A 20,252-nucleotide genomic window follows, 5' to 3' on the forward strand; every position below is an offset into this window, starting at 1 on the left:
TCTGTGTGTCTGTCTGTGTGACAGTATACATCTGTGTGTCTGTGTGTGTGACAGTATATATCTGTGTGTCTGTGTGTGACAGTATATATCTGTGTGTCTGTGTGTGACAGTATATATCTGTGTGTCTGTGTGTGACAGTATATATCTGTGTGTCTGTGTGTGACAGTATATATCTGTGTGTCTGTGTGTGACAGTATATATCTGTGTGTCTGTCTGTGACAGTATACATCTGTGTGTCTGTGTGTGACAGTATATATCTGTGTGTCTGTGTGTGACAGTATATATCTGTGTGTCTGTCTGTGTGACAGTATATATCTGTGTGTCTGTGTGTGACAGTATACATCTGTGTGTCTTTTGTTTGTACTGCCTTCATCATAACTAATATATAAATCCACGCCTTTCTCTCAATTCAGTTCATTTCAAAGGGCTTTATTGGCATGATAAACATGTTTACATTGCCGAAGCAAGTGAAATAGATAAACCAAAGTGAAATAAACAATCATAAATAAACATTACACTCAAAAGTTTCAAAGGAATAGAGACATTTCAAATGTAATATTATGTATATATACAGTGTTGTAACAATGTGCAAATGGTTAAAATACAAAAGGGAAAATAAATCAACATAAATATGGGTTGTGTTTACAATGGTGTTTGTTCTTCACTGGTTGCCCTTTTCTTGTGGCAACAGGTCACACATTTTGCTGCTGTGATGCCAGACTGTGGTATTTCACCCAGTAGATATGGGAGTTCATCCAAATTGGCTTTGTTTTCAAATTATTTGTGGGTCTGTGTAATCTGAGGGAAATATGCATCTCTGATATGCTCATACATTTGACAGGAGGTTAGGAAGTGCAGCTCAGTTTCCAACTCATTTTGTGGGCAGTGAGCACATAGCCTGTCTTCTGTTGAGAGCCAGGTCTGCCTCCGGCGATCTCTCTCTATAGCAAGGCTATGCTCACTGAGTCTGTACATAGTCAAAGATTTCCTTCAGTTTGGGTCAGTCACAGTGGTCAGGTATTCAGCCACTGTGTACTCTCTGTTTAGGGCCAAATAGCATTCCAGTTTGCTCTGTTTTTTGGTTAATTCTTTCCAATGTGTCAAGTAATTATATTTTAGTTGTCATGATTTGGTTGGGTCCAAATCTCTTTCCTCCTCTCTCTCTATCTCTCCTTCTCCAAACACCAACCATAAATCACACAATTAAATGCCAAAGCACTTAGACCCTTTGCACAGATTACAGTAACGAGTAAAGGGAGATAGCAAGGACGCGTTCAACAATATTATTTCAGGACAGTAGCGCCATCTGGCGCTGAGGTGAAACACCAGCTCATCCTCTTCGGCAGTGCTGGCGTAATCATTTGGCATGTCCCGGTGCTTGATGGGAATTGTAGTCATAGAATCTCCTGTATTTCCTGGAAAGGAGACAACGAAAAGTCATAAGAAGTTCTTGTTCGCCTCTAAAAAGTTGTTTACCTTACTTCATCTACGGTGTAAAGCGAGAAACAGAGTAAGTACCATGTTTTTACGATGATTTTTGAAAACTGAGTGAAATCTCCGAAACGTGAAGGAAAAAATATGTTTGACTCACCTGGCAAACAAATGTTAGCTAGCTAGGTTAGCTAACTTCCTAGCTATTTTCCTAACAATGGGCCATTTATAGCTAACGTTAATACCGGGGTTTAGTGATCAAATCACCGTTTTTAGCTAGTTTCACAGTTGTTTGCTAGTTTTATTTATTGACTGGATGTTGACAGTTACCCGTCAAAACAACCATTCCTTAGTTATGCAAAAGCAAAGCCAAATATCAATATGGAAATCTGGCAAAAAAATAATTGTATATTTTCACAGCTGTACCATATGCTAGTTGCGCCACAATGTTCTGTCTGATAGAGCAGTGGTTGTTGGGAGAAATGGAGAACGTCGCAGTGTTGACGATCCTTAAAATAATTTATTCAGGAACAACCGTCATAATAACCTCCTCTGCCCGATTCTATTCCCCTTTTCTTCTTCCCTTTTCTCCTCCCCCTTTGTTCTCTTCTCTCCCTTCCCGTCCCTCTCCTCTTCTCCAGATGTCTCTGATGGAGCACGGTGGTGGCGCCCACAACAGGCCGGTGACGGCAGTGGCCTGGGCCTCCAACAGCAGCACCTGTCCCAAAGACTTCAACCTGGTAGGAAGGGAGTCAGGGAGGAGGAAGGGAGTCAGGGAGGAGGAAGGGAGTCAGGGAGGAGGAAGGGAGTCAGGGAGGAGGAAGGGAGTCAGGGAGGAGGGAGGGATACAGGCAGAAGAAGTAGGAAATAGATTGAGATCATTTAAGGTCAGACTACATAAAGGCTTATAGAGGAGACAGTAAGAGGTCAGACTACATAAAGGCTCATAGAGGAGACAGTATGAGGTCAGACTACATCAAGGCTCATAGAGGAGACAGTAAGAGGTCAGACTACATAAAGGCTTATAGAGGAGACAGTAAGAGGTCAGACTACATAAAGGCTCATAGAGGAGACAGTATGAGGTCAGACTACATCAAGGCTCATAGAGGAGACAGTAAGAGGTCAGACTACATAAAGGCTTATAGAGGAGACAGTATGAGGTCAGACTACATAAAGGCTTGGCTCATCGAGGAGACAGTAAGAGGTCAGACTACATAAAGGCTCATAGAGGAGACAGTAAGAGGTCAGATTACATAAGGAGACAGTAAGAGATCAGACTACATCAAGGCTTGGCTCATAGAGGAGACAGTAAGAGGTCAGACTACATCAAGGCTCATAGAGGAGACAGTAAGAGGTCAGACTACATAAAGGCTTGGCTCATAGAGGAGACAGTAAGAGGTCAGACTACATCAAGGCTTGGCTCATAGAGGAGACAGTAAGAGGTCAGACAACATAAAGGCTCATAGAGGAGACAGTAAGAGGTCAGACTACATAAGGAGAGGTAAGAGGTCAGACTACATAAGGAGACAGTAAGAGGTCAGACTACATCAAGGCTTGGCTCATAGAGGAGACAGTAAGAGGTCAGACAACATAAAGGCTCATAGAGGAGTCAGTAAGAGGTCAGACTACATAAGGAGACAGTAAGAGGTCAGACTACATAAGGAGACAGTAAGAGGTCAGACAACATAAAGGCTTGGCTCATAGAGGAGACAGTAAGAGGTCAGACTACATAAAGGCTCATAGAGGAGACAGTAAGAAGTCAGACTACATAAACTCTCATAGGAGAGGTCAATAATTCTCAATGTTGTGTGTAGCGTCTTACCCCCTCTCTCTCTCTCTCTCTCTTACCCTCTGTCTCTGTCTCTCACCCTCTTTCTCTCTCTCTCACCCTCTTTCTCTCCCTCTCTCTCTCCTCTCTCTCCCCACCACCCCTCTCTCTGTCTCACTCCCCTCTCTCTGTCTCACTCCCCTCTCTCTGTCTCTCTCTCCCCTCTCTCTGTCTCTCTCTCCCCTCTCTCTGTCTCTCTCTCCCCTCTCTCTGTCTCTCTCTCTCCTCTCTCTGTCTCTCTCTCTCCTCTCTCTGTCTCTCTCTCCCCTCTCTCTGTCTCTCTCTCTCCTCTCTCTGTCTCTCTCTCCCCTCTCTCTGTCTCTCTCTCCCCTCTCTCACTCTTTCTAGATTAGTATAACTGAGGATGGAGCTGCTGCAAACTTCACACGGAGCTTCGCCATGAAGGCTGGCTACTACCTCTGCTACAGCAAGGTGTGTTATACACACACACACACACACACACACACACACACACACACACACACACACACACACACACACACACACACACACACACACACACACACACACACACACACACACACACACACACACACACACACACACACACACACACACTCAGACACACACACACACACACACTTAGACACACACACACACCACACACACACGTGGACTCAGACAGCCACGTGCCTAAATCTTCCCCCTCTCTAGGACATGTCAGGTGGTATGGTAGTATCAGATGTCCAGGTGATCTCAGACAAGGAGACTGTTCCTCATGGGTACTGTTACATACCTGAACACCTGGAGCCTAGTGAGTACCTGCTGCCCGCCTCAGCACCTGGAGGAACACAGAGACATGTTGTATAGATATTATTAAATACCTGAACACCTGTAGGAACACAGAGACATGTTGTACAGATATTATTAAATACCTCAACACCTGTAGGAACACAGAGACATGTTTTACAGATATTATTAAATACCTGAACACCTGTAGGAACACAGAGACATGTTTTACAGATATTATTAAATACCTGAACACCTGGAGGAACACAGAGACATGTTTTACATATGCTTATTTAATACCTGGACACCTGTAGGAACACAGAGACATGTTTTACAGATATTATTAAATACCTGAACACCTGTAGGAACACAGAGACATGTTTTACAGATATTATTAAATACCTGAACACCTGTAGGAACACAGAGACATGTTGTATAGATATTATTAAATACCTGAACACCTGGAGGAACACAGAGACATGTTGTACAGATATTATTAAATACCTGAACACCTGTAGGAACACAGAGACATGTTGTACAGATATTATTAAATACCTGAACACCTGTAGGAACACAGAGACATGTTTTACAGATATTATTAAATACCTGAACACCTGTAGGAACACAGAGACATGTTTTACAGATATTATTAAATACCTGAACACCTGTAGGAACACAGAGACATGTTTTACAGATATTATTAAATACCTGAACACCTGTAGGAACACAGAGACATGTTGTACAGATATTATTAAATACCTGAACACCTGGAGAAACACAGAGACATGTTTTACAGATATTATTAAATACCTGGACACCTGTAGGAACACAGAGACATGTTGTACAGATATTATTAAATACCTGAACACCTGTAGGAACACAGAGACATGTTTTACATATATTATTAAATACCTGAACACCTGTAGGAACAAGTAGGACAGTAGTTGTTTAGGTGTTTTTTGTCATGTTTCATACAACGTGATGAATGTCTGATTATGTTCTGGATGGCTTAGACCAGACATCTATAGGAACGTTCATCTATATGCTCTCTGAATCTCCATTTTGAACTGGATTTTTTTTAAAGTATTCAAAAATGTGTGTGTGTGTGTGTGTCCAGGGGCCTCCGTGTCTAAGAAGAAGCGTGTGTGTGTCCGCATGGTGCCAGTGGGCGGTGTGGAAACTGCTGTACTGGATATCAAACTGACTGCTAAGACCAGGAGGATGCTGCAACACTACACCTGCTTAGGGTCAGACACACACACACACACACACACACACACACACACACACACACACACACACACACACACACTCAGACACACACACGGACTCAGACACACGGACACACACACACGGACTCAGACACACGGACTCAGACACACAGACACACACGCACACACACGCACACACACAGACACACACGGCTTCAGACACACACACACACACACACATGCACACACACACACACACACACACACACACACACACACACACACACACACACACACACACACACACACACACACACACACACACACACACACACACACACACACACACACACACACAAAGAGAGTGACACAGATAGACAGACACACACACACACAGACACACACAGACATCCCACTAATGTAGCTTGGTCCTGGACAATAGAACAACATTTGAGTGAAGATCCTCCATTGAGCTACTCTCAGTGTGTGTCTGGGAGGTCAGGGGTCGGTGTGTCTGGGGGATCAGGGGTCGGTGTGTCTGGGAGATCAGGGGTCGGTGTGTCTGGGAGGTCAGGTGTCGGTGTGTCTGGGAGGTCAGGGGTCGGTGTGTCTGGGGGATCAGGGGTCGGTGTGTCTGGGAGGTCAGGGGTCGGTGTGTCTGGGGGATCAGGGGTCGGTGTGTCTGGGAGGTCAGGGGTCGGTGTGTCTGGGAGGTCAGGGGTCGGTGTGTCTGGGGGATCAGGGGTCGGTGTGTCTGGGAGGTCAGGTGTCGGTGTGTCTGGGAGGTCAGGTGTCGGTGTGTCTGGGAGGTCAGGGGTCGGTGTGTCTGGGAGGTCAGGGGGCGGTGTGTCTGGGAGGTCAGGGGGCGGTGTGTCTGGGAGGTCAGGGGGCGGTGTGTCTGGGAGGTCAGGGGGCGGTGTGTCTGGGAGGTCAGGGGTCGTGTGTCTGGGAGGTCAGGGGCGGTGTGTCTGGGAGGTCAGGGGGCAGTGTGTCTGGGAGGTCAGGGGGCGGTGTGTCTGGGAGGTCAGGGGGCGGTGTGTCTGGGAGGTCAGGGGGCAGTGTGTCTGGGAGGTCAGGGTTTGGTGTGCCTGGGAGGTCAGGGTTTGGTGTGCCTGGGAGGTCAGGGGTCGGTGTGCCTGGGAGGTCAGGGGTCGGTGTGCCTGGGAGGTCAGGGGTCGGTGTGCCTGGGAGGTCAGGGGTCGGTCAGGGGTCGGTGTGCCTGGGAGGTCAGGGGTCGGTGTGTCTGGGAGGTCAGGGGTTGGTGTGTCTGGGGGATCAGGGGTTGGTGTGCCTGGGAGGTCAGGGGTTGTTGTGCCTGGGAGATCAGGGGTTGGTGTGTCTGGGGGATCAGGGGTTGGTGTGTCTGGGGGATCAGGGGTTGGTGTGTCTGGGAGGTCAGGGGTTGGTGTGTCTGGGAGGTCAGGGGTTGGTGTTTCTGTCCTAACTGGTGTGTTGTCCTGTCTGTCTCAGGGACATGCATGGCTATGTGATGTGGTGTAAGAAGGGGCCCTTCTCCAGCCCTCTACCCCAGGCAAAGCCTCGCAGCCTCAGCCTTGACCTCCGGCAGCTCTCCCTGGACCAGAACCCCCCTCCGCTACCCCTCAGACCCAGGTAACTACCCCCTCAGACCCAGGTAACTACCCCCCCAAACCCAGGTAACGACCTCCTCAGACCCAGGTAACGACCTCCTCAGACCCAGGTAACTACCCCCCCAGACCCAGGTAACGACCTCCTCAGACCCAGGTAACGACCTCCTCAGACCCAGGTAACGACCTCCTCAGACCCAGGTAACTACCCCCCCAGACCCAGGTAACGACCTCCCCAGACCCAGGTAACGACCTCCTCAGACCCAGGTAACTACCCCCCCAGACCCAGGTAACGACCTCCTCAGACCCAGGTAACTACCCCCTCAGACCCAGGTAACTACCCCCAGACCCAGGTAACTACCCCCAGACCCAGGTAACGACCTCCTCAGACCCAGGTAACGACCTCCTCAGACCCAGGTAACGACCTCCTCAGACCCAGGTAACGACCTCCTCAGACCCAGGTAACGACCTCCTCAGACCCAGGTAACTACCCCCCCAGACCCAGGTAACGACCTCCTCAGACCCAGGTAACGACCTCCTCAGACCCAGGTAACGACCTCCTCAGACCCAGGTAACTACCTCCTCAGACCCAGGTAACGACCTCCTCAGACCCAGGTAACGACCTCCTCAGACCCAGGTAACGACCTCCTCAGACCCAGGTAACTACCTCCTCAGACCCAGGTAACGACCTCCTCAGACCCAGGTAACGACCTCCTCAGACCCAGGTAACTACCTCCTCAGACCCAGGTAACTACCTCCTCAGACCCAGGTAACGACCTCCTCAGACCCAGGTAACTACCCCCCCAGACCCAGGTAACTACCCCCTCAGACCCAGGTAACTACCCCCCCAGACCCAGGTAACTACCCCCTCAGACCCAGGTAACTACCTCCTCAGACCCAGGTAACGACCTCCTCAGACCCAGGTAACTACCTCCTCAGACCCAGGTAACTACCTCCTCAGACCCAGGTAACTACCTCCTCAGACCCAGGTAACTACCTCCTCAGACCCAGGTAACTACCCCCCCAGACCCAGGTAACTACCCTCCCAGACCCAGGTAACTACCCTCCCAGACCCAGGTAACGACCTCCTCAGACCCAGGTAACTACCCCCCCAGACCCAGGTAACTACCCTCCCAGACCCAGGTAACGACCTCCTCAGACCCAGGTAACTACCTCCTCAGACCCAGGTAACTACCCCCCCAGACCCAGGTAACGACCTCCTCAGACCCAGGTAACTACCCTCCCAGACCCAGGTAACTACCCCCTCAGACCCAGGTAACTACCCCCCAGACCCAGGTAACTACCCCCAGACCCAGGTAACGACCCCCCAGACCCAGGTAACTACCCTCCCAGACCCAGGTAACTACCCCCTCAGACCCAGGTAACTACCCCCAGACCCAGGTAACAACCCCCCCAGACCCAGGTAACTACCCCCCAGACCCAGGTAACTACCCCCAGACCCAGGTAACTACCCCCAGACCCAGGTAACTACCCCCAGACCCAGGTAACTACCCCCTCAGACCCAGGTAACTACCCCCCAGACCCAGGTAACTACCCCCAGACCCAGGTAACTACCCCCAGACCCAGGTAACTACCCCCAGACCCAGATAACTACCTCCTCAGACCCAGGTAACTACCCTCCCAGACCCAGGTAACAACCTCCTCAGACCCAGGTAACGACCTCCTCAGACCCAGGTAACTACCCCCCCAGACCCAGGTAACTACCCTCCCAGACCCAGGTAACGACCTCCTCAGACCCAGGTAACTACCTCCTCAGACCCAGGTAACTACCCCCCCAGACCCAGGTAACGACCTCCTCAGACCCAGGTAACTACCTCCTCAGACCCAGGTAACGACCTCCTCAGACCCAGGTAACTACCTCCTCAGACCCAGGTAACTACCTCCTCAGACCCAGGTAACTACCTCCTCAGACCCAGGTAACTACCTCCTCAGACCCAGGTAACTACCTCCTCAGACCCAGGTAACTACCCCCTCAGACCCAGGTAACTACCCCCCTCAGACCCAGGTAACTACCCCCCTCAGACCCAGGTAACTACCTCCTCAGACCCCAGTAACTACCCCCTCAGACAGTACACCCTCACCTGTTCAGTCAGGTAGCCGTTCAGCCGGGTAGCCGCTCAGCCAGGTAGCCGCCAGGCCAGGTGGCCGTTCAGCCAGGTAGCCGCTCAGCCAGGTAGCCGCCAGGCCAGGTGGCCGTTCAGCCAGGTAGCCGTTCAGCCAGGTAGCCGCTCAGCCAGGTACCTATCCCTGGGCCTGACCTCTACTGCCCCTCAGACCCAGGTAAGAACATTTACCTTCAACCTCCCGCCCAGGTAAGAACATTTACCTTCAACCTCCCACCCAGGTGAGACTGTTACCTTAGACCTCCCGCTCAGCCAGGTGGCCGTTCAGCCAGGTAGCCGCTCAGCCAGGTGGCCGCTCAGCCAGGTGGCCGCTCAGCCAGGTGGCCGCTCAGCCAGGTGGCCGCTCAGCCAGGTAGCCGTTCAGCCAGGTGGCCGCTCAGCCAGGTAGCCGTTCAGCCAGGTAGCCGCTCAGCCAGGTGGCCGCTCAGCCAGGTGGCCGCTCAGCCAGGTGGCCGCTCAGCCAGGTAGCCGCTCAGCCAGGTGGCCGCTCAGCCAGGTGGCCGCTCAGCCAGGTAGCCGCCAGGCCAGGTGGCCGTTCAGCCAGGTAGCCGCTCAGCCAGGTGGCCGCTCAGCCAGGTGGCCGTTCAGCCAGGTGGCCGCTCAGCCAGGTAGCCGCTTAACTTCTATTAACCAGGTGGGACCTACACAGGACAACTCTCTGACTATAACCCCAAATGGTAACCCTCTCTCTCTGTGGCCAGGTGAGAGTGATGGTAACCCTCTCTCTCTCTCTGGCCAGGTGAGAGTGATGGTAACCCTCTCTCTCTCTGTGGCCAGGTGAGAGTGATGGTAACCCTCTCTCTCTGTGGCCAGGTGAATCTAAGAGCCAGGTGAGAGTGATGGTAACCCTCTCAGCCAGGTAGCCGTTCAGTCAGGTAGCCGTTCAGTCAGGTAGCCGTTCAGTCAGGTAGCCGTTCAGCCGGGTAGCCGTTCAGTCAGGTAGCCGTTCAGTCAGGTAGCCGTTCAGCCAGGTAGCCGTTCAGTCAGGTAGCCGTTCAGCCAGGTAGCCGCTCAGCCAGGTGGCCGCTCAGCCAGGTAGCCGCCAGGCCAGGTGGCCGTTCAGTCAGGTAGCCGTTCAGCCAGGTAGCCGTTCAGTCAGGTAGCCGTTCAGCCGGGTGGCCGTTCAGCCAGGTAGCCGTTCAGCCGGGTAGCCGTTCAGCCGGGTAGCCGCTAGGCCAGGTAGCCGCCAGGCCAGGTGGCCGTTCAGCCAGGTAGCCGTTCAGCCAGGTAGCCGTTCAGCCGGGTAGCCGCTAGGCCAGGTAGCCGCCAGGCCAGGTGGCCGTTCAGCCAGGTAGCCGTTCAGCCAGGTAGCCGTTCAGCCGGGTAGCCGCTAGGCCAGGTAGCCGCCAGGCCAGGTGGCCGTTCAGCCAGGTAGCCGTTCAGCCAGGTAGCCGTTCAGCCGGGTAGCCGCTAGGCCAGGTAGCCGCCAGGCCAGGTGGCCGTTCAGCCAGGTAGCCGTTCAGCCAGGTAGCCGTTCAGCCAGGTGGCCGTTCAGCCAGGTAGCCGCTCAGCCAGGTGGCCGCTCAGCCAGGTGGCCGCTCAGCCAGGTAGCCGCCAGGCCAGGTGGCCGTTCAGCCAGGTAGCCGCTCAGCCAGGTGGCCGCTCAGCCAGGTGGCCGCTCAGCCAGGTGGCCGCTCAGCCAGGTAGCCGTTCAGCCAGGTGGCCGCTCAGCCAGGTAGCCGTTCAGCCAGGTAGCCGCTCAGCCAGGTGGCCGCTCAGCCAGGTGGCCGCTCAGCCAGGTAGCCGCCAGGCCAGGTGGCCGTTCAGCCAGGTAGCCGCTCAGCCAGGTGGCCGCTCAGCCAGGTGGCCGTTCAGCCAGGTGGCCGCTCAGCCAGGTAGCCGTTCAGCCAGGTGGCCGCTCAGCCAGGTAGCCGCTCAGCCAGGTGGCCGCTCAGCCAGGTGGCCGTTCAGCCAGGTGGCCGCTCAGCCAGGTAGCCGTTCAGCCAGGTAGCCGTTCAGCCAGGTGGCCGTTCAGCCAGGTAGCCGCTCAGCCAGGTACCTATCCCTGGGCCTGACCTCTACTGCCCCTCAGACCCAGGTAAGAACATTTACCTTCAACCTCCCGCCCAGGTAAGAACATTTACCTTCAACCTCCCACCCAGGTGAGACTGTTACCTTAGACCTCCCACCCAGGTGAGACTGTTACCTTAGACCTCCCACCCAGGTGAGACTGTTACCTTAGACCTCCCACCCAGGTGAGACTGCTACCTTAGACCACCCACCCAGGTGAGACTTAAATTAGACCTCCCACCCAGGTGAGACTTAAATTAGACCTCCCACCCAGGTGAGACTTAAATTAGACCTCCCACCCAGGTGAGACTGCTACCTTAGACCACCCACCCAGGTGAGACTTAAATTAGACCTCCCACCTTGGTGAGACTAGGTTCGGTGAGACTGTTACCTTAGACCTCCCACCCAGGTGAGACTGCTACCTTAGACCACCCACCCAGGTGAGACTTAAATTAGACCTCCCACCTTGGTGAGACTAGGTTCGGTGAGGCTGTTACCTTAGACCTACCACCCAGGTGAGATTGTTACCTTAGACCTCCCACCCAGGTGAGACTTAAATTAGACCTCCCACCCAGGTGAGACTAGGTTAGGTGAGGCTGGTCCCTTAGCCCTCCCACCCAGGTGAGACTAGGTTAGGTGAGGCTGTTACCTTAGACCTCCCACCCAGGTGAGACTAGGTTAGATGAGGCTGTTACCTCTCAGACCCAGGTACGGTACTGTACACCTGCTGTCCAGGTGAGAGACTCAGATCTTGGTGTGTGGCTACTGGCCTGGTTAACTTCTATTAACCAGGTGGGACCTACACAGGACAACTCTCTGACTATAACCCCAAATGGTAACCCTCTCTCTCTGTGGCCAGGTGAGAGTGATGGTAACCCTCTCTCTCTCTCTGGCCAGGTGAGAGTGATGGTAACCCTCTCTCTCTCTGTGGCCAGGTGAGAGTGATGGTAACCCTCTCTCTCTGTGGCCAGGTGAATCTAAGAGCCAGGTGAGAGTGATGGTAACCCTCTCTCTCTGTGACCAAGTGAATCTAAGAGCCAGTTGAGAGTGATGGTAACCCTCTCTCTCTGTGACCAGGTGAGAGTGATGGTAACCCTCTCTCTCTGTGGCCAGGTGAGAGTGATGGTAACCCTCTCTCTCTGTGGCCAGGTGAATCTAAGAGCCAGGTGAGAGTGATGGTAACCCTCTCTCTCTGTGACCAGGTGAATCTAAGAGCCAGTTGAGAGTGATGGTAACCCTCTCTCTCTGTGGCCAGGGTGAGAGTGATGGTAACCCTCTCTCTCTGTGGCCAGGGTGAGAGTGATGGTAACCCTCTCTCTCTGTGGCCAGGTGAGAGTGATGGTAACCCTCTCTCTCTGTGGCCAGGTGAGAGTGATGGTAACCCTCTCTCTCTGTGACCAGGTGAGAGTGATGGTAACCCTCTCTCTCTGTGGCCAGGGTGAGAGTGATGGTAACCCTCTCTCTCTGTGGCCAGGTGAATCTAAGAGCCAGTTGAGAGTGATGGTAACCCTCTCTCTCTGTGGCCAGGTGAGAGTGATGGTAACCCTCTCTCTCTGTGGCCAGGTGAATCTAAGAGCCAGTTGAGAGTGATGGTAACCCTCTCTCTCTGTGACCAGGTGAGAGTGATGGTAACCCTCTCTCTCTGTGACCAGGTGAGAGTGATGGTAACCCTCTCTCTCTGTGGCCAGGGTGAGAGTGATGGTAACCCTCTCTCTCTGTGGCCAGGTGGATCTCAGAGCCAGGTGAGAGTGATGGTAACCCTCTCTCTCTGTGACCAGGTGAGAGTGATGGTAACCCTCTCTCTCTGTGGCCAGGGTGAGAGTGATGGTAACCCTCTCTCTCTGTGACCAGGTGAATCTAAGAGCCAGGTGAGAGTGATGGTAACCCTCTCTCTCTGTGGCCAGGTGGATCTCAGAGCCAGGTGAGAGTGATGGTAACCCTCTCTCTCTGTGGCCAGGTGGATCTCAGAGCCAGGTGAGAGTGATGGTAAACCTCTACTCAGAATTCCACAGACTGACTTAGGTCTCCCTGTCTCCATAGCAACGCTCCACCCATGCCCCCTGGCAGGAAGCTCAGTCATCGCCGCAGCAACCTCCAATTGCACGACACTGTGGACAAAGTGGTTGACAGCAGCAACATCTACGGCATCTCAGGTTGACCAAAATTCAGAAAACACTTATTGAAGAGAGACAGCTGCTGTACATGTTATAAAGACTGATGTACTGACTCTCTCTACCTATCCTCCCTCTCTCTACCTATCCTCCCTCTCTCTACCTACCTCCTTCTCTCTACCTATCCTCCCTCTCTCTACCTATCCTCCCTCTCTCTACCTATCCTCCCTCTCTCTACCTATCCTCCCTCTCTCTACCTATCCTCCCTCTCTCTACCTATCCTCCCTCTCTCTACCTATCCTCCCTCTCTCTACCTACCTCCCTCTCTCTACCTATCCTCCCTCTCTCTACCTATCCTCCCTCTCTCTACTTATCCTCCCTCTCTCTACCTATCCTCCCTCTCTCTACCTATCCTACCTCTCTCTACCTATCCTCCCTCTCTCTACCTATCCTCCCTCTCTCTACCTATCCTCCCTCTCTCTACCTATCCTCCCTCTCTCTACCTATCCTCCCTCTCTCTACCTATCCTCCCTCTCTCTACCTATCCTCCCTCTCTCTACCTATCCTACCTCTCTCTACCTATCCTCCCTCTCTCTACCTATCCTCCCTCTCTCTACCTATCCTCCCTCTCTCTACCTATCCTCCCTCTCTCTACCTATCCTCCCTCTCTCTACCTATCCTCCCTCTCTCTACCTATCCTCCCTCTCTCTACCTATCCTCCCTCTCTCTACCTATCCTACCTCTCTCTACCTTCCTCCCTCTCTCTACCTTCCTCCCTCTCTCTACCTACCTCCCTCTCTCTACCTATCCTCCCTCTCTCTACCTATCCTCCCTCTCTCTACCTATCCTCCCTCTCTCTACCTATCCTCCCTCTCTCTACCTATCTCCCTCTCTCTACCTATCCTCCCTCTCTCTACCTATCCTCCCTCTCTCTACCTATCCTCCCTCTCTCTACCTACCTCCCTCTCTCTACCTATCCTCCCTCTCTCTACCTACCTCCCTCTCTCTACCTATCCTCCCTCTCTCTACCTCTCTCTACCTATCCTCCCTCTCTCTACCTATCCTCCCTCTCTCTACCTCTCTCTACCTATCCTCCCTCTCTCTCCCTCCCTCTCTCTCTCTCTCTACCTACCTCTCTCTCTCTACCTACCTTCCTCCCTCTCTCTCTACCTACCTCCCTCTCTCTATCCTATCTTCCCTCTCTCTACCTCTACTCTCTCTACTTTCCTCTCTCTACCTACCTTCCTCTCCTCAATCTCTCTATGTAATGTTTCATGTTGTGTGGACCCCAGGAAGTGTATTATGTAATGTTTCATGTTGTGTGGACCCCAGGAAGTGTATTATGTAATGTTTCATGTTGTGTGGACCCCAGGAAGTGTATTATGTAATGTTTCATGTTGTGTGGTCCACAGGAAGTGTATTTTGTAATGTTTCATGTTGTGTGGACCCCAGGAAGTGTATTATGTAATGTTTCATGTTGTGTGGACCCCAGGAAGTGTATTATGTAATATTTCATGTTGTGTGGACCCCAGGAAGTGTATTATGTAATGTTTCATGTTGTGTGGACCCCAGGAAGTGTATTATGTAATGTTTCATGTTGTGTGGTCCAAAGGAAGTGTATTATGTAATGTTTCATGTTGTGTGGACCCCAGGAAGTGTATTATGTAATGTTTCATGTTGTGTGGTCCCCAGGAAGTGTAGCTGCTGCTTTTACAACAGCTAATGGGGATCCTACCAAAATACCAAATACCTCTCCACCCTCCCTCTCCTCCCACCATCCCTCTCTCTCACTCTTTCTACCCTCTCTTTCCCCTCCATCTCTCTTCTCTCCCTCCCTCTCCAGCCATAGATGGTGTTCCCTTCACTCTACACCCCAAGTTCAAGACCCAAACGAACGGCACGGTAAGTTGAAATACCAACCGCCACCGTTTTACTGTTAAAGTGACATGGACTACTTTTACTCCCAGTGGTGAAATACCATGAGTCTAAACTCTCTTTCTTTCCTCCATGAGTCTAAACTGTCTCTCTCTCCTCCTAGACCCCAACAAACACTCTGAAATACCATGAGTCTAAACTCTCTTTCTTTCCTCCATGAGTCTAAACTGTCTCTCTCTCCTCCTAGACCCCAACAAACACTCTGAAATACCATGAGTCTAAACTCTCTTTCTTTCCTCCATGAGTCTAAACTGTCTCTCTCTCCTCCATGAGTCTAAACTGTCTGTCTCTCCTCCTAGACCCCAACAAACACTCTGAAATACCATGAGTCTAAACTGTCTGTCTCTCCTCCTAGACCCCAACAAACACTCTGAACAACATTCGCATCAAGTCTGTCCAGGACATTGAAAATGAGGTGTGTGTGTGTTTATTTATTTATTTATTTTACTAGGCAAGTCAGTTAAGAACAAATTCTTATTTTCAATGACGGCCTAGTGGGTTAACTGCCTTGTTCAGATGCAGAACGACAGATTTGTACCTTGTCAGCTCGGGGATTCAATCTTGCAACCTTTCGGTTACTAGTCCAACACTCTAACCACTAGGCTACCCTGCCGCCCCAGTGCGCATGGTATTGTTGTGTTACTGTGGGGTCCGTTGTAGTGTCGACCATGTTGTGGTACTGATTGTGTTACTGTGGGGTCCGTTGTAGTGTCGACCATGTTGTGTTACTGATTGTGGTACTGTGGGGTCTGTTGTAGTGTCGACCATGTTGTGGGGTTGATTGTGGTACTGTGGGGTCCGTAGTAGTGTCGACCATGTTGTGGGGTTGATTGTGTTACTGTGGGGTTCGTTGTAGTGTCGACCATGTTGTGGGGTTGATTGTGGTACTGTGGGGTCCGTTGTAGTGTCGACCATGTTGTGGGGTTGATTGTGTTACTGTGGGGTCCGTCATAGTGTCGACCATGTTGTGGGGTTGATTGTGGTACTGTGGGGTCCGTCGTAGTGTCGACCATGTTGTGGTACTGATTGTGTTACTGTGGGGTCCGTTGTAGTGTCGACCATGTTGTGGGGTTGATTGTGTTACTGTGGGGTCCGTTGTAGTGTCGACCATGTTGTGGTACTGATTGTGTTACTGTGGGGTCTGTTGTAGTGTCGACCATGTTGTGGGGTTGATTGTGTTACTGTGGGGTCCGTAGTAGTGTCGACCATGTTGTGGGGCTGTGGGGTCCGTAGTAGTGTCGACCATGTTGGGGTACTGATTGTGTTACTGTGGGGTCCGTTGTAGTGTCGACCATGTTGTGGGGTTGATTGTGTTACTGTGGGGTCCGTTGTAGTGTCGACCATGTTGTGGGGTTGATTGTGTTACTGTGGGGTCCGTAGTAGTGTCGACCATGTTGTGGGGTTGATTGTGTTACTGTGGGGTCCGTAGTAGTGTCGACCATGTTGTGGTACTGTGGGGTCCGTAGTAGTGTCGACCATGTTGGGGTACTGATTGTGTTACTGTGGGGTCCGTAGTAGTGTGTCGACCATGTTGTAGGGTTGATTGTGTTACTGTGGGGTCCGTAGTAGTGTCGACCATGTTGTGGTACTGTGGGGTCCGTAGTAGTGTCGACCATGTTGGGGTACTGATTGTGTTACTGTGGGGTCCGTCGTAGTGTGTCGACCATGTTGTGGGGTTGATTGTGGTACTGTGGGGTCCGTCATAGTGTGTCAACCTTTTTGTGGTACTGTGGGGTCCGTTGTAGTGTCGACCATGTTGTGGGGTTGATTGTGGTACTGTGGGGTCCGTCATAGTGTGCCGACCATGTTGTGGGGTTGATTGTGTTACTGTGGGGTCCGTAGTAGTGTCGACCATGTTGTGTTACTGTGGGGTCCGTTGTAGTGTGTCGACCATGTTGTGGGGTTGATTGTGTTACTGTGGGGTCCGTTGTAGTGTGTCGACCATGTTGTAGGGTTGATTGTGTTACTGTGGGGTCCGTAGGAGTGTCGACCATGTTGTGGGGTTGATTGTGGTACTGTGGGGTCCGTCGTAGTGTCGACCATGTTGTGGGGTTGATTGTGTTACTTTGGGGTCCGTTGTAGTGTGTCGACCATGTTGTAGGGTTGATTGTGTTACTGTGGGGTCCGTAGTAGTGTCGACCATGTTGTGTTACTGTGGGGTCCGTTGTAGTGTGTCGACCATGTTGTGGGGTTGATTGTGTTACTGTGGGGTCCGTTGTAGTGTGTCGACCATGTTGTGGGGTTGATTGTGGTACTGTGGGGTCCGTAGTAGTGTCGACCATGTTGTGGTACTGATTGTGTTACTGTGGGATCTGTTGTAGTGTCGACCATGTTGTGGGGTTGATTGTGTTACTGTGGGGTCCGTTGTAGTGTCGACCATGTTGTGGGGTTGATTGTGTTACTGTGGGGTCCGTTGTAGTGTGTCGACCATGTTGTAGGGTTGATTGTGTTACTGTGGGGTCCGTAGTAGTGTCGACCATGTTGTGGTACTGTGGGGTCCGTAGTGTGTCGACCATGTTGTGGTACTGATTGTGTTACTGTGGGGTCCGTTGTAGTGTGTCGACCATGTTGTAGGGTTGATTGTGGTACTGTGGGGTCCGTAGTAGTGTCGACCATGTTGTGGTACTGATTGTGTTACTGTGGGGTCTGTTGTAGTGTCGACCATGTTGTGGGGTTGATTGTGTTACTGTGGGGTCTGTTGTAGTGTATTTTCCATGTTGTGTGTTTACAGTACAACTACACTTTCACCGTGGAGGAAAACGCAGCCAAGAGAACCACACCTCTCACCACAGGAAGCACATCTTAAGCTCAATGACCTTTCATCTCCGACCTCAACAACGGCGGCCTGCTCGACCCACAACACTACGGAGGTCAATGTGATATATGCCTGGGTCATGAAATGATAATCAATGTCCAAGTGCCTAGAAGATGACTGACTAGAACAGAAGAGTCATTCTACATTCCAGAGTTCCTTTGTTGTACCCACATTCTTATTCCGTGTTCTAAACTCTTGCACATTTCATTCTCACGCCCCGTATATGGGGACAGTTTTATATGTTAGGGATGATTCTTCCCCCGTATATGGGGCCAGTTATATATGTCAGGGATGACTCTTCCCCTCTATATGGGGCCAGTTATATATGTCAGGGATGACTCTTCCCCTGTATATGGGGCCAGTTATATATGTCAGGGATGACTCTTCCCCCGTATATGGGGCCAGTTATATATGTCAGGGATGACTCTTCCCCCGTATATGGGGCCAGTTATATATGTGAGGGATGACTCTTCCCCCGTATATGGGGCCAGTTTTATATGTTAGGGATGATTCTTCCCCCGTATATGGGGACAGTTATATATGTTAGGGATGATTCTTCCCCCGTATATGGGGCCAGTTTTATATGTTAGGGATGATTCTTCCCCCGTATATGGGGCCAGTTATATATGTCAGGGATGACTCTTCCCCCGTATATGGGGCCAGTTATATATGTCAGGGATGACTCTTCCCCCGTATATGGGGCCAGTTATATATGTCAGGGATGACTCTTCCCCCGTATATGGGGCCAGTTATATATGTCAGGGATGACTCTTCCCCCGTATATGGGGCCAGTTATATATGTCAGGGATGACTCTTCCCCCGTATATGGGGCCAGTTATATATGTCAGGGATGACTCTTCCCCCGTATATGGGGCCAGTTATATATGTTAGGGATGATTCTTCCCCCGTATATGGGGCCAGTTATATATGTTAGGGATGATTCTTCCCCCGTATATGGGGCCAGTTATATATGTTAGGGATGATTCTTCCCCCGTATATGGGGCCAGTTATATATGTTAGGGATGATTCTTCCCCCGTATATGGGGCCAGTTATATATGTTAGGGATGATTCTTCCCCCGTATATGGGGCCAGTTTTATATGTTAGGGATGATTCTTCCCCCGTATATGGGGCCAGTTATATATGTGAGGGATGACTCTTCCCCCGTATATGGGACCAGTTATATATGTGAGGGATGACTCTTCCCCCGTATATGGGACCAGTTATATATGTCAGGGATGATTCTTCCCCCGTATATGGGGCCAGTTATATATGTGAGGGAGGACTCTTCCCCCGTATATGGGACCAGTTATATATGTCAGGGATGACTCTTCCCCCGTATATGGGGCCAGTTATATGTTAGGGATGACTCTTCCTCCGTATATGGGGCCAGTTATATATGTGAGGGATGACTCTTCCCCCGTATATGGGACCAGTTATATATGTCAGGGATGACTCTTCCCCCGTATATGGGGCCAGTTATATATGTGAGGGATGACTCTTCCCCTCTATATGGGGCCAGTTATATATGTCAGGGATGACTCTTCCCCCGTATATGGGGCCAGTTATATATGTCAGGGATGACTCTTCCCCCGTATATGGGGCCAGTTATATATGTTAGGGATGATTCTTCCCCCGTATATGGGGCCAGTTATATATGTCAGGGATGATTCTTCCCCCGTATATGGGGCCAGTTATATATGTTAGGGATGATTCTTCCCCCGTATATGGGGCCAGTTATATATGTGAGGGATGACTCTTCCCCCGTATATGGGGCCAGTTATATATGTTAGGGATGACTCTCTGACGGGGAAGAGATCGTTGTTTGGCAGGGCACGCTTGTTTCTCTCGTTAGAATAATGGAAGGAACCTGTTGTGGTGTACCTGTTAACGTCAGGCTATTGATCTTCATCTTTATTGGGATGTTTAGGGACCAAACTAAATGTTGTTACACTTTCAATGTAAATAATGTTACTATTATGTCTCTGTGGTGAAACATGGGTCATTTCATGGTTTAAAAAAATATAATAAGGAAGTATGGTTACCGGTCACTGGTTATATCTGTATATTGTGCCTTGCATGCAAGTATAAAGAAATAAAATACCAAATAGTTTGACGTGTACCGTTCTTAAATGGTTTGTTATTAAGGAAAGTTTCTGTCACAGGGAGATAAAACATGTTAACACAGCAACTGCTGACACTTATGCTCGGACTGATAGACACGCCCACTTTTCTGCACGTTCAAACAGGTGATTGGAGATTTGTTTCCGTGTGTAACCCATAACACCATGTAAACCTCCCCGTCTGTAGCTTTCACCTGTATCCACACTGGGTGCACCAGTCGACAGAAAAGTCAGGTTTTGGGGATTCAACTCGATCCGGAGTCAGGTGGATAGAAGATCCTGCAACCACTTTGTCAATTTAAATGCAAA

The 20,252-nt window shown here is 50.9% G+C and overlaps 1 protein-coding gene across 1 annotated transcript; it reads left to right on the plus strand.

The window, feature by feature from the left end:
* The first annotated feature begins 1,426 nt into the window (after positions 1-1,426).
* Positions 1,427-19,933, plus strand: LOC135537050 (multivesicular body subunit 12A-like). Its single transcript, XM_064963264.1, has 10 exons — positions 1,427-1,510; positions 2,073-2,171; positions 3,608-3,691; positions 3,935-4,034; positions 5,127-5,256; positions 6,691-6,831; positions 13,001-13,113; positions 14,915-14,973; positions 15,362-15,421; positions 17,738-19,933. Exons 2-10 carry the CDS (start codon positions 2,073-2,075, stop codon positions 17,810-17,812), a joined length of 861 nt encoding a protein of 286 aa, XP_064819336.1. The 5' UTR covers positions 1,427-1,510; the 3' UTR covers positions 17,813-19,933.
* Positions 19,934-20,252: the final 319 nt, after the last annotated feature.

Source organism: Oncorhynchus masou, unplaced genomic scaffold, assembly GCF_036934945.1.
Source record: "Oncorhynchus masou masou isolate Uvic2021 unplaced genomic scaffold, UVic_Omas_1.1 unplaced_scaffold_704, whole genome shotgun sequence".
Lineage (NCBI taxonomy): Eukaryota > Metazoa > Chordata > Actinopteri > Salmoniformes > Salmonidae > Oncorhynchus > Oncorhynchus masou.

Excerpts from the sequence above, each read along its gene's own strand:
- LOC135537050 (XM_064963264.1), top strand. The coding sequence starts at position 2,073 with ATGTCTCTGATGGAGCACGGTGGTGGCGCCCACAACAGGCCGGTGACG. Across the intron at positions 3,692-3,934 it reads ACTACCTCTGCTACAGCAAG|GACATGTCAGGTGGTATGGT; the intron begins GTGTGTTATACA and ends CCCCCTCTCTAG. Across the intron at positions 14,974-15,361 it reads AGACCCAAACGAACGGCACG|ACCCCAACAAACACTCTGAA; the intron begins GTAAGTTGAAAT and ends CTCTCCTCCTAG.